Genomic DNA, 13583 nt, shown 5'->3' with positions numbered 1-13583 from the left:
TGTGGCTTTGCACAGCGGGCGGTGTCCCCGCACTGGGGCAGCTCAGATGTGGCCAATGGTGGAGCAGCGCTACCTGGGATCCCAGCACTGCCCTCCTCCCGACGCCGCCTCTAAAAGCGCTGCTGAGCTGCACAGCGCTTCCAGCCCCGGCGCTGCTGTGCGGGACGAGAGCAGCAACAGCACGAGTGCAGCAGTCAGAGCTGGGACACAGCGCAGCGCTGCTTTGGTGAGTTGCTGCAGCTCTGCTGCCACTGCCGGAACAAATTCCGAGGCAGCAGAATCTGCTTTCAGGGAGTGGGTTCTGACCTCCATGAATGAGGGTCAGCCAACATTTCTTTCCAAAGGCAAAGTCAATGCAGATGGGTAACTTTGATGCCACTTGGCTTTCTCCATGCACACGCGGCTGTGGGACTGACCTGAGTCCCCAGAGATCATCTGTGTCACCTTCATTGGCACAGGGAGGGAAGCAGGGCAGGTTTGTGCCCCTCTCACTCAAAATCTCTCTCCTCCCAGGCTCCCCGTGTGAGTGTGAGCGCTCTCCCGATGGCAGGACGTCACAGCACAGGTGAGCCACTCACAGCTGCATGCACGCAGCTGCAGCCCATCGGGCTCCTGGCTGAGTGCTGGGGAGCACGGGGGGTTCGCATCCTGGTGCAGCCTCGTGCTCGCGTGGGCTCTGTGGGAGGCCGTGGCCTCGGGGGCGTCCTGAGGCTGCCTCCCATCTCTGCTTTCAGAGCCGCACAGATCGAGGCTGAGGGCGGATGCGGCCCACGAGCCCTGTGTGCCTGCTGGTTTGGGGCCCGGTCTCCTTGTCCGGTCGCGGGGTCCGTGCTCTGAGCGTGTTGTCTGTAACGGGACGGGGTCCATGGAAGCTCGGCGTGGGGTCGGCAGTACCTGGAGGAGAAGCTGTCCGTCCCGTCCGAGCCGTGTCCCGCTGTCCCCGCAGGTCGGCGGCCGGAGCTGCGCGTTGTGCTGCTGGGGCGGAGCGGAGCGGGGCGCAGCGCCACCGGCAACACGTTGCTGGGCGAGGAGCGCTTCGAGTCCCGGCTGGCGTCCCAACCCGTCACCACCACGTGCAAAGAAGGCAGGCGGGATTGGGGCGAGTGGTGCGTGGTGGTCATGGACACCCCGGCGATTTTCGGGGGCTCTCAGTGGGACGAGCAGCGTTTGGCCGAGGAGCGCCAGCGCTGCCTCAGATTCGCTGCCCGGGAGCCCTGCGTGCTGCTGCTGGTGACACAGCTGGGCCGTTACACGCGGGAGGACCGCGAGGTGCAGGAGAGCGTGCAGAAGCTGTTTGGGAAGGGCGCTAAGCAGCGCATGATGGTGGTGTTCACAAGGAAGGAAGACTTGGGGGCGGCTCGCTGGATGAATACGTGAAGGCGGCCGACAGAGGAGCGCTGCGGGAGCTGGTGAAGGCGTGCGGGAAGCAGTGCTGTGCTGTGAGCAACAGAGCGCCGAGGCGGGACCGGGATGTGCAAGCTGATGAGGTGCTGCACAGGGCTGTGAGCATCGCCGTCAGGCAGAGCGAGGGGCGAGGGGAGTCGTCGTGTTGGTTGTGTTTGCCGTAATTAAGATCTAATCACCGTGACGAGACCCACGGGTCCATGCCAAAAAGGGGGTAGGGGAGGGGAAGGGAACGAAGATGGATCCAGACAAGGGAAGCGGTGGCAATGAGCTAAGGAAAGAAGGACTTAGTTTTCTAATTGTAGTAGTGAAATGTAATTGGAATTGAAGCTACTGAACAAACGAGAGTTTCCAAAACGCAAAGCTCTCGTGCCGATGCTGCAGCAGCTGTGACACACAGGCAGCAAAGGAGAGCGCTGCTGTGAGCTTTGTGTTCTGCTGTCATCGCCTCCTCCTGGAAGATGGAAATCACAAAATAAAGCGTTGTGGGAGCGCCGTGCCTTTCTGGGAGCTGTAGCTCATTCTTCAGAGCCGCCGCGTCGCCCCGTTGACTCCCATCGCTGCGTGACGCAGGGAATGTGGAATCACGAGGAAAAAACTCGAAACCGCGACGGCTGCGCGGCTGCGGCCGGGGCCGAACGGCGCCGGGTGAGAGCGGGCACCGAGGAGCCGCCCCGGCTCGGAGCAGCCCTGCGAGCAGCCCCGGTGCCGGCGGCGCGCCGCTCCCCGTCGGGCCGGCAGCCCCCAGGGGAGCGCGTCGCGTCGCGGCGGGTCGGGAAGCGTCCGGCCACCCCGGAGCCCCCGGGAGCTCGGCCCGGGTGCTGGGCGAGAGCGGGGCCGGCAGAGCGGGTGGCGACCCCCGGGGCCGCGCGGCGCGGAGGAGCTCGGCTGGGGGACGCGGCGCTGCGGGAGCGCGGGGCGACGGGGCGGCGCGTCCGTTCGAGCTCGGCGGGGCGGCGGTACCGCGCGGCTCCGCTGCCAGGGGCGCCGCTGAGGGAACCGAGCGCGTTGACGGGAAACGGGAGCGTTGACGGGAAAGGCACTTAAGGAATGCGCCATCTTCGGCCCGGCTGCCGGCGGGGCGGCCGCACCCCGGGGAGCGACAGCCAACCCCCGGCTGCTCCCCGCGATTCACCCCACGCGTGCGGTGGCGCGGAGGAGCGAGCGGCGGAGCGGCTCGTGGAGGGCTTACGGCGTGCACGCGGTGGACGCGCCCGACGCCTTCGACTCGCCGGAGCGCAGCGCCCGGTGCCGCCGCGACGTCGCCCGCTGCGCACTGCGCGGGGTGGGCGCAGGGTTTGGGGAGATCCCTGAGCATGGCTTATGGAGGCACTAAAGGATAATTACGGTAATTAGTGTAATGTTTGTGTTTTAATTAGCGCTCTGCATGCAGCATTACTTCCTGCTGCTCCCAGCGGTCCAGGGCGCCGTCAGCAGCATCAGCACTGTTCTGAAACCAGCGGGAATCACAGCCGGGACAGAGCCCATCCCCACGAGGGGCCTCTGGAAAAGGGAGGAGAAAGTGCAGCTGTTGTTCTTTGTCGCCGTCAGGGGGAACTCGAGCCCCCAAGGGAGCGCAGGGCGCTGAGCTCTGGGCTGTGTGACAACTGAAAGTGAAAGCATTCCTGCTGCTCCTGCTGCCCTCGGGTGAACCAAAGCCGGGGCTGAGCCGCTCCCATTCCCGAAAGTCACACGCTGAGCAGGAACCACACGGCCCCTCTGGGCCCCGTCCAGCCCCGTGCAGCAGGCAAAGGGACGGCCGGGGGTGGGGGGGTTCCCCTTGTGCGGGGTCTCTGCAGCCCCGGGACCGCTGCCCTCAGCTGCACACAGAGCTGAGAGACAACGCAGTCATTGTCAGCAGCCAACGCGGGCTGGTGAGGGGCAAAACCTGTCCTGGGAACTCGGTGTGCAGGTCCAGCAGTCACCCACTGAGCTGCTCGTGGGGATCCAGCCGGTTGGATGCAGAGCTGTTTCGGCTCCTGCAGTGCCTCCATAGCATTGCTCCCAGGAACCTGCAGGCACAACGCCTGGCACACAGCTGGACACGGGCACGGTGTGATGGGTGAATGCTGGGCTGGCCGTGTTGAGACACGGGGGGAGATGTGCTGGTGGCAGTCACTGGGGGCTCCACAGGGCTCCATCTCAGGGCTGATTCTCTCCAGTGTTCCCTTCAGTGACTGGGTTTGGGTTCCCAGTATGGGGGGAGGAGGAGCAGAGGTCGGACAGCAGCCGCACAGAAGGGCTCTGGGGGCTGTGGGACGGCCCGGTGCATGTGAGCCATTAGAATGGCCCTGCAGCCAAAAGAGCCCCATCCGCTGGGTGCAGCAGCCCAGCAGTGCTGGTGAGGGAAGGGACTGTGCCCTCTGCTCTGTGCTGCAGCCTGACCTCGAGCATGGGGTGCTGCTGCGTGCGAAGGGCATGGGGCTGTTAGAGTGGGTGGTCTGCAGAGGTGCCTGAGGCCCCAAGTGAGCTGTGGTTTGGGGATGCTGGGATTTGGTCTCCCCTGCCTCCACAGGGACACGCAGAACAGGTGGCACAGCCTCATGTGTGAGGGCTGAATGTGCACTAGGAGAAAACCCCACAGCCTCTGGGTCCTTGTGCCAGGGCTGCAGCACTGCACGGCACAGCTGTGCTTCTGTTCACTGAGAGTGAACCAATAGGACAAAGGAGAATGGCTGACGTAAATGGAGCAGTTTCAGAGAAGGTGTCGTGAAGGAATTCCTCAAGACAAGAGTGGTGAGGCCATAAATAAGTTTCCCGGAAGAGCTGCTGATGCCCCATCCCTGGCAGCGCCCGAGTCCAGGCTGGATGTGGCTTTGCACAGCGGGCGGTGTCCCCGCACTGGGGCAGCTCAGATGTGGCCAATGGTGGAGCAGCGCTACCTGGGATCCCAGCACTGCCCTCCTCCCGACGCCGCCTCTAAAAGCGCTGCTGAGCTGCACAGCGCTTCCAGCCCCGGCGCTGCTGTGCGGGACGAGAGCAGCAACAGCACGAGTGCAGCAGTCAGAGCTGGGACACAGCGCAGCGCTGCTTTGGTGAGTTGCTGCAGCTCTGCTGCCACTGCCGGAACAAATTCCGAGGCAGCAGAATCTGCTTTCAGGGAGTGGGTTCTGACCTCCATGAATGAGGGTCAGCCAACATTTCTTTCCAAAGGCAAAGTCAATGCAGATGGGTAACTTTGATGCCACTTGGCTTTCTCCATGCACACGCGGCTGTGGGACTGACCTGAGTCCCCAGAGATCATCTGTGTCACCTTCATTGGCACAGGGAGGGAAGCAGGGCAGGTTTGTGCCCCTCTCACTCAAAATCTCTCTCCTCCCAGGCTCCCCGTGTGAGTGTGAGCGCTCTCCCGATGGCAGGACGTCACAGTACAGGTAAGCTGCTCCCCCCCTGCGCGCTGTTGCATCTCCTGAGGCTGCCTCCCATCTCCCCGCTCTGGGAACCGCACAGAGCACGGCTGAGGGCGGGCGGCACAGCGGTGTGCGGTGGGTACAGCCTGAGACACAGCGCAGGGGGAAAGCCATACGGCAAGCCTTGCTGTCTCTGCGGCTGTTGCACGGAAGCCGTGCCTCACTGAAGCCGCGCAGGGCAGGGAGGGGCGGAAAAAACAACCCTGCACAAACGCTGCTGCATTTTCTGCTGAGCGCCTGAATTCTCGGAAGTGGAGCAGTTCAGCCTGGGCTTTTGCTTACTCCACCCAGTGCTGGGACTCAGGTTGCTGTCAGATCGCCTTCACTTTCTGTTCCTGCTTTTGGAGGAGCACTGCGTGCAGCCCTCTGAGCAATGCTAGAGACGGACATTCCTGGGCAGCCTCAGGGCCACGCGTTCCTCCCGATGGAGCCTGAGGCCACTGCAGGGGGGGAGCTGGGCTGCCCACAGCGTGTTGTTGGCGCTGGGGTGAAGCTGGAGCCGATCTTGTGGCAGTGAGGAGACGCTGTGGGCTGTGTGGCACCAAAGCCAGAGGAGCTGCTGCACTGGCCGCAGTCCCCAGCTGCTTCTCCACGGAGTGGGGAAGGTGGCGGTGGGAGCCGTGCTGTGAGCATTTCAGTGCAGGCGTGGGGCTTTGTGTCCCTTTTGCAGAGGATCCTCTGTTCAGAACCTTCAGTTTGGGCTTGGCTTCCTGCTGGGCACGATCAGTTTCCTGTGGGAGAGCTGAGAGAGGGGACAGGGCCAGGAAGAGCTGAGCGAGCGCTGCGTGCCTGCTGGCAGCCGGCTCCAGCCCGTGCCCCGTCCCGTCCCCGCAGGGCACAGCGGTGGCTCGGGGACACCTTTCCTCGTGGCGCCGGCACTCCGTGGCCAGCAGGGGGTGTCCCGGCACCGCGGGGCTCACACTCGTCTCTGCTTGGTCCACAGAGTCCGAGCTGAGGATCCTGCTGGTGGGCAGGACGGGGAGTGGCAAGAGTGCGACAGGGAACACCATCCTTGGGAAGGAGGCATTTGAATCTTATCTGTCACCACAGTCAGTAACCCAAGAGTGCAAGGAAGTCAAAGGCTGCTCTGCTGGACGGTCACTGGTTGTTGTTGACACTCCTGGCTTTCATGTCACTATGGAAGACAACCTGAAAACAGCTGAGAAGAAAGCCTTTCAGTTCCTGTCCGGAGGGGTCCATGCCATCGTCCTGGTGATGCAGCTGGGCCCAATCACACTGGAAGAGGCTGAGTGGCTGTCCAAGATGTCCCATACTGAAGCACACAAGTACACAATCCTGTTATTCACCCGAGCAGAGGAGCTGCAGCATCCCGAAGATCTGAAGAGCTTCATAGAAAGGAGCGGATGCCTCAAGGAGCTGGCAGCCAAGTGTGGAAATCGGTACCTCGGTTTCAGCAACAGAGCCACTGGGGAGGCGAGGGATCGGCAGGTTGCAGAGCTCATCGCCATGATTGACGCCATGGTAGAGCAGAATGGTGACGCTCCGTGTTACACGCGAGAAATGCTGGAGAAGGTCGGTACCATCGTGTGGGAAGCAAGGGCTCAGTCAGAGAGGAAACAGCCTCCTCAGCCGTGCCGTTCCCCGCCTTCGCGGTACATGTGGGGCACGGAGTGTGGTGCCCGAAGGAGCTCTCAACAAGTGCTTGAGCCCCGCTGTCTGGTTGAGCACCTGTGCATGCCCTGGGTTCTGCTGTGCTGGGCAGGGCTGGGAGGGGGTGGTTACGCATTTGATGTGGTCAGGACCAGGCCCAGTGCTGACAGCCTCATGCTGGGGCACACGGATGCAGTGCTGAGCAGCGCGTGGATGCGAGGCTTCGCGCCTCCCTTGTTGAGAGCAGCCAGCAGAAGAGCTGTGTGGGCAGCCCAATGAGCAGCCCTGTCCCTGTGGGGCCATCAGCCCTGGTCCTGAGTGCAAGAATGAGGCAAGCCCTTGGTGGGGAGGGGGAGCGGCCCATGATGCAAGTGCTGAGGTGCTCTCTCCCTCCTTTTGCTTGTATTTCTGTTCCATACCATTTCCTTCCATACCATTGCTCACAGAACATTGCAGACAAAGCACCCAGCACACAGACAGGCACAGACCCCGTGAGATTGGTGAAAGCTGGGCTGATGCCTCAGGCCCATGCGTTGGGACACGGGTGGCACGCACTGGTGGCAGTCCCTGGGGGTTCCAAAGGGCTCCATTTCAGGGCTGGTTCTGTTCAGTGTTCCCTTCAGTGGCTGGACATGGCTTCTCAGTACGGACTGGGGGAGCAGAGGGTGGCTGACAGCTGCACAGAAGGGCTCTGGGGGCTGTGGGACGGCCCGGTGGACATGAGCCTGCAGTGTCCTGCAGCCAAAAGGGCCCCTTCCCCTTTTGGGGGAGCAGAAGGCCCAGCAGTGCTGGCGAGGACAGGGACCGTCCTGTCTGCTCTGTGCTGCAGCCTGACCTCGAGCACAGGGTGCAGGTTGGGTGCTGCTGTGTGAGAAGGACACGGAGCTGTGAGAGAGCATCCAAAGGATGGCTGCGGAGATGGGGAAGGGTCTGCAGGGCAAGGGGTGTGAGGAGAGCTGAGGGCCCTGTGTTTATTGGGCCCAAAGCAGAGGAGGCTGAGGGGAGGGCTCACTGCAGCTGCACCTCCTCGTGGCCTTACAGCCCCTAATGGCCCTATGGCTGCTGAGAAGGAGCAGCACTGAGCTCCACTCTGACAGTAACAGCCCCCATCGGAAAGCATGGAGCTGTTAGAGGAGTGTTGTTTGCGGGTGAGGGAAAGGCTGCGCCCGAGGGCAGAGGGCATGGAGCAGCTCCCCTGGGAAGTGGGCACAGGCTGAGCTGCTGGAGCCCTGAAACACCGTTCTCAGGCATAGGGTATGGGTTTGGAATGTTCAGTGTGGAAGCCAGGAGTGCCTTCCAACTCAGGGCATTCTGTGATCCTGCCGCTCTCAGGGCCCCAAGAGGAGTGCAGTGATGCTCCAGGTTCCCAGCTTTTGCAGGCCATGCCCAGGCAGCAGTGCTGCCACTGTGGTGCCATCCCCGTACAGACTGAGCCATGGGCCAGAAGCCCCACAAAGAGGCATTTCCCATAAATGCTCTCAGCTCCAGGCAGTGCAGTACTGAAAGTGCAGGCTGTGGCTCGGGGTGCTGAGGTTGCACCCACTGCTCACAACTGGGGATGGCAGGAGTGTGATGGGCAGAAGGCCTTTCGTGGCAGTCCATGCTCACACCAGCAGCATTGCCCCCATTCTCAGCCCTGGGCAGGGGACTGCAGGGCTGCAGTCCTTGTCATGCAGCTGCCCATGTGCTCGTATGTCCTCACAGTGATGTGTCCCAGGGATGGTGCACTGATCATTTGCATCACTTTCATTAGCACAGGGAGGGAAGCACAGGAGGTTTGTGCTATTCTCACTTAAAATCTCTCTCCTTTCAGGCTCCCTCTATGAGCATTGTCCCGATGGCAGGACGTCACAGCAAAGGTGAGCCGCTCAGCTCCGCATGCAGGCAGCTGCAGCCCATCGGGCTCCTGGCTGAGTGCTGGGAAGCACGGGGAGTTCATGTGGGCTTTGTGGGAGGCCGTGGCCTCGGGGGCGTCCTGAGGCTGCCTCCCATCTCTGAGCGCTGAGAGCTCACAGAGCGAGGCTGAGGGCGGACGGGGCCGAGCGAGCGCTGCGTGCCTGCTGGCAGCCGGCTCCAGCCCGTGCCCCGTCCCGTCCCCGCAGGGCACAGCGGTGGCTCGGGGACACCTTTCCTCGTGGCGCCGGCACTCCGTGGTCAGCAGGGGGTGTCCCGGCACCGCGGGGCTCACACTCGTCTCTGCTTGGTCCACAGAGTCCGAGCTGAGGATCCTGCTGGTGGGCAAGACGGGGACCGGCAAGAGTGCGACAGGGAACACCATCCTTGGGAAGGAGGCATTTCGTTCCATGTTGTCAGCACATTTGGTAACCCAAGAGTGCAAGGACGTCAAGGACCATGTTAATGGAAGACCAGTTCTTGTTATCGACACTCCTGGCCTATTTGATACAAGGGAAACCAATGAAAAAACAGCTGAAAAGATTAAGAATGCCTTTCAGAAAACCAGTGAAGGTGTCCATGCCATCATCCTGGTGATGCAGCTGGGACGAATCACAGAGGAAGAGGAGAAAGTGGCTGAGTGGGTGACCAAGATGTTCCACAAGAAAACACGCAAGTACACAATCCTGTTATTCACCCGAGCAGAGGAGCTGAAGCATCCAGAAGACCTCAGTGTTTTCATAGAAGAGAGACCATACCTCAAAGTGATGGCAGACAAGTGTGGAAATCGATGCATTGCTTTCAGCAACAGAGCCAGTGGGGAGGCGAGGGATCGGCAGGTTGCAGATCTCATCAGCATGATTGATGCCATGGTCGAGAAGAATCTCAGAGCTCCGTGTTACACACAGGAAATGCTGGAGGAAGACACACAGACATTGCGTGAAAAGTTTTGTACCTTCCTGTAGGCAGCCAGGGGTCAGTCCCAGAACAGGGACCTCCTCTGCTGTGCCGTTCCTGCTGTCTGTATGGGGTGATGTGAGGCAGGGTGTGTGGTGATGGGCCTGAAGGAGCTGTCAATAAACACTGAGCATTGCTGTGTGGAGGAGCATCCGTCTGTGCCCTGGGTTCTGCTGTGCTGAGCAGTGCTGGCAGGAGGTGGTCGCACACACGGTGCAGTGGGGACGAGGCCCAGTGCCGGCTGTGCCTGCGGGGATGGGATGTGGAGGGCTGGTGCCCGTGGCTGTGGGCATGCAGGCTGCTGTGGAGGATGGCGGGGATGTGGAAGGGGAGCTGCCCTCGGTGCGAGAGCTGAGGTTCTCCAGCAGCCTTTGCTGCGAGATGTGTTGTCTGCACTGCTGGAACGGAGCGCGCTTACGGGAAAGGCGTCTGTGGGCCCTTGGGCCTCAGCTGGCGTGTGCAGGTGATGTGGGCGCTCTGCAGCTCGGAGGCAGCAGCAGGACGGGCAGCACATTGCTGGAGGAATGGTCAGGATGAAGCGTTCAGCACACAGCTACACACGCACACAGTGCTGTGGGGGAAGACCGGGGCTCCGGGATCTGGGACGGGGGGGCACTGTGCTGGTGGCAGCCATGGGGGGTTCCGCTGGGCTCCGTGTCAGGGCTGATTCTCTTCAGTGTTCTCTCCATGGCTGGAAACTGTCACTGAGGTGCAGTGAGGAAGGTTGTGGATGGCACTGCACTGCCAGGAGCTGCTGACTCAGTCAGGGGTGAAGAGGCCTGGCAGAGAGAGCCTTAGTGATGGCAGGACCAGGCAGTGCCCAACGGAATGGAGGTGACCGAGAGCAAGAGCTGCATTCTGCACGTGGGATGGGGCTGTCCTGGGTGTATGTAAAGAAACAGAGGCAGCCCTACAGAAGGGCTCTGGGGGCTTTTGGTCATCCTGGAGGACGTGAGCCCACAGTGCCCTGCTGTAGCAGCAATGCTCAGTGAGGAAACTGATGCTCAATTTCCGCTTCTGCAAACTGAATCAGAACCTTGCTATCACACACACTATCCAATTCTCTTTCCTCTGAGCATATTTATATTTCAAATGTCCGTTTGTCTAAGGAAAAGTGCTCGAGTCCAGGCTGGATGTGGCTTTGCACAGCGGGCGGTGTCCCCGCACTGGGGCAGCTCAGATGTGGCCAATGGTGGAGCAGCGCTACCTGGGATCCCAGCACTGCCCTCCTCCCGACGCCGCCTCTAAAAGCGCTGCTGAGCTGCACAGCGCTTCCAGCCCCGGCGCTGCTGTGCGGGACGAGAGCAGCAACAGCACGAGTGCAGCAGTCAGAGCTGGGACACAGCGCAGCGCTGCTTTGGTGAGTTGCTGCAGCTCTGCTGCCACTGCCGGAACAAATTCCGAGGCAGCAGAATCTGCTTTCAGGGAGTGGGTTCTGACCTCCATGAATGAGGGTCAGCCAACATTTCTTTCCAAAGGCAAAGTCAATGCAGATGGGTAACTTTGATGCCACTTGTCTTTGTCTATGCACACGCGGCTGTGGGACTGACCTGAGTCCCCAGGGATCATCTGTGTCACCTTCATTGGCACAGGGAGAGAAGCAGGGCAGCTTTGTGCCACTGTCACTCAAAATCTCTCTCCTCCCAGGCTCCCCGTGTGAGTGTGAGCGCTCTCCCGATGGCAGGACGTCACAGCACAGGTGAGCCACTCACAGCTGCATGCAGGCAGCTGCAGCCCATCGGGCTCCTGGCTGAGTGCTGGGGAGCACGGAGGGTTCGCATCCTGGTGCAGCCTCGTGCTCGCGTGGGCTCTGTGGGAGGCCGTGGCCTCGGGGGCGTCCTGAGGCTGCCTCCCATCTCTGCTTTCAGAGCCGCACAGATCGAGGCTGAGGGCGGATGCGGCCCACGAGCCCTGTGTGCCTGCTGGTTTGGGGCCCGGTCTCCTTGTCCGGTCGCGGGGTCCGTGCTCTGAGGGTGTTGTCTGTAACGGGACGGGGTCCATGGAAGCTCGGCGTGGGGTCGGCAGTCCCTGGAGGAGAAGCTGTCCGTCCCGTCCGAGCCGTGTCCCGCTGTCCCCGCAGGTCGGCGGCCGGAGCTGCGCGTTGTGCTGCTGGGGCGGAGCGGAGCGGGGCGCAGCGCCACCGGCAACACGTTGCTGGGCGAGGAGCGCTTCGAGTCCCGGCTGGCGTCCCAACCCGTCACCACCACGTGCAAAGACGGCAGGCGGGATTGGGGCGAGTGGTGCGTGGTGGTCATGGACACCCCGGCGATTTTCGGGGGCTCTCAGTGGGACGAGCAGCGTTTGGCCGAGGAGCGCCAGCGCTGCCTCAGATTCGCTGCCCGGGAGCCCTGCGTGCTGCTGCTGGTGACACAGCTGGGCCGTTACACGCGGGAGGACCGCGAGGTGCAGGAGAGCGTGCAGAAGCTGTTTGGGAAGGGCGCTAAGCAGCGCATGATGGTGGTGTTCACAAGGAAGGAAGACCTGGGGGGCGGCTCGCTGGATGAATACGTGAAGGCGGCCGACAGAGGAGCGCTGCGGGAGCTGGTGAAGGCGTGCGGGAAGCAGTGCTGTGCTGTGAGCAACAGAGCGCCGAGGCGGGACCGGGATGTGCAGGCTGATGAGGTGCTGCACAGGGCTGTGAGCATCGCCCTCAGGCAGAGCGAGGGGCGAGGGGAGTCGTCGTGTTGGTTGTGTTTGCCGTAATTAAGATCTAATCACCGTGACGAGACCCACGGGTCCATGCCAAAAAGGGGGTAGGGGAGGGGAAGGGAAGGGAGGTGGATCCGGACAAGGGAAGCGGTGGCAATGAGCTAAGGAAAGAAGGACTTAGTTTTCTAATTGTAGTAGTGAAATGTAATTGGAATTGAAGCTACTGAACAAACGAGAGTTTCCAAAACGCAAAGTTCTCGTGCCGATGCTGCAGCAGCTGTGACACACAGGCAGCAAAGGAGAGCGCTGCTGTGAGCTTTGGGTTCTGCTGTCATCGCCTCCTCCTGGAAGATGGAAATCACAAAATAAAGCGTTGTGGGAGCGCCGTGCCTTTCTGGGAGTTGTAGCTCATTCTTCGGAGCCGCCGCGTCGCCCCGTTGACTCCCATCGCTGCGTGACGCAGGGAATGTGGAATAACGAGGAAAAAACTCGAAACCGCGACGGCTGCGCGGCTGCGGCCGGGGCCGAACGGCGGCAGGTGAGAGCGGGCACCGAGGAGCCGCCCCGGCTCGGAGCAGCCCTGCGAGTAGCCCCGGTGCCGGCGGCGCCCCGCTCCCCGTCGGGCCGGCAGCCCCCAGGGGAGCGCGTCGCGTCGCGGAGGGTCGGGAAGCGTCCGGCCACCCCGGAGCCCCCGGCGTGGGGCGCGGAGGAGCGCGGCTGGGGGACGCGGCGCTGCGGGAGCGCGGGGCGGCGGGGCGGCGCGTCCGTTCGAGCTCGGCGGGGCGGCGGTGCCGCGCGGCTCCGCTGCCCGGGACGGCGCTGAGGGAACCGAGCGCGTTGACGGGAAACGGTCGCATTGACGGGAAAGGCACTTAAGGAATGCGCCACCTTCGGCCCGGCTGCCGGCGGGGCGGCCGCACCCCGGGGAGCGACAGCCAACCCTCGGCTGCTCCCCATGACTCTGCGCCCCGGGCTGCCCCCGAACGGCCCTTCGTGCTCCGACCCCGCGACCCCCATAAAAGCCGGCCGGGCTCCCGCGGTGACGCTTAGGAGCGAGCAGCGGAGCGGCTCGTGGAGGGCTTACGGCGTGCACGCGGTGGACGCGCCCGACGCCTTCGACTCGCCGGAGCGCAGCGCCCGGTGCCGCCGCGACGTCGCCCGCTGCGCGCTGCGCGGGGTTTGGGGAGATCCCTGAGCATGGCTTATGGAGGCACTAAAGGATAATTACTGTAAAGTATAATAAATATACGGTAAAGTAAAATAAAAAATTAGTGTAATATTTGTGTTTTAATTAGCGCTCTGCATGCAGCATTGCTTCCTGCTGCTCCCAGCGGTCCAGGGCGCCGTCAGCAGCATCAGCACTGTTCTGAAACCAGCGGGAATCACAGCCCGGACAGAGCCCATCCCCACGAGGGGCCTCTGGAAAAGGGAGGAGAAAGTGCAGCTGTTGTTCCTTGACGCCGTCAGGGGGAACTCGAGCCCCCAAGGGAGCGCAGGGCTATGTGACAACAGCAAGTGAAAGCATTCCTGCTGCTCCTGCTGCCCTCGGGTGAACCAAAGCCCGGGCTGAGCCGCTCCCATTCCCGAAAGTCACACGCTGAGCAGGAATCACACGGCCCCTCTGGGCCCCGTCCAGCCCCGTGCAGCAGGCAAAGGGAC

At 62.2% G+C, this 13583-nt stretch overlaps 2 protein-coding genes across 2 annotated transcripts in view; both read left to right on the top strand.

Annotated features, from left to right (window-relative positions):
* Nucleotides 1-13583, top strand: part of LOC128086404 (uncharacterized) — a 99281-nt gene that overhangs the window by 3539 nt on the left and 82159 nt on the right. The gene's annotated exons all lie outside the window — the stretch shown is intronic.
* Nucleotides 4-13583, top strand: part of LOC128086442 (GTPase IMAP family member 4-like) — a 31512-nt gene continuing 17932 nt past the window's right edge. Inside the window, exon 1 of the mRNA XM_052695117.1 lies at nucleotides 4-226. Coding sequence (XP_052551077.1) covers nucleotides 47-226 — 180 coding nt within the window. The 5' untranslated portion in view covers nucleotides 4-46. The remainder of the gene's footprint in view (nucleotides 227-13583) is intronic.

Source organism: Tympanuchus pallidicinctus, unplaced genomic scaffold (genome assembly GCF_026119805.1).
Source record: "Tympanuchus pallidicinctus isolate F22 unplaced genomic scaffold, pur_lepc_1.0 scaffold3, whole genome shotgun sequence".
NCBI lineage: Eukaryota > Metazoa > Chordata > Aves > Galliformes > Phasianidae > Tympanuchus > Tympanuchus pallidicinctus.
Note: the sequence above shows the minus strand (reverse complement) of the source record. Positions and strands in the feature narration are given on the sequence as shown.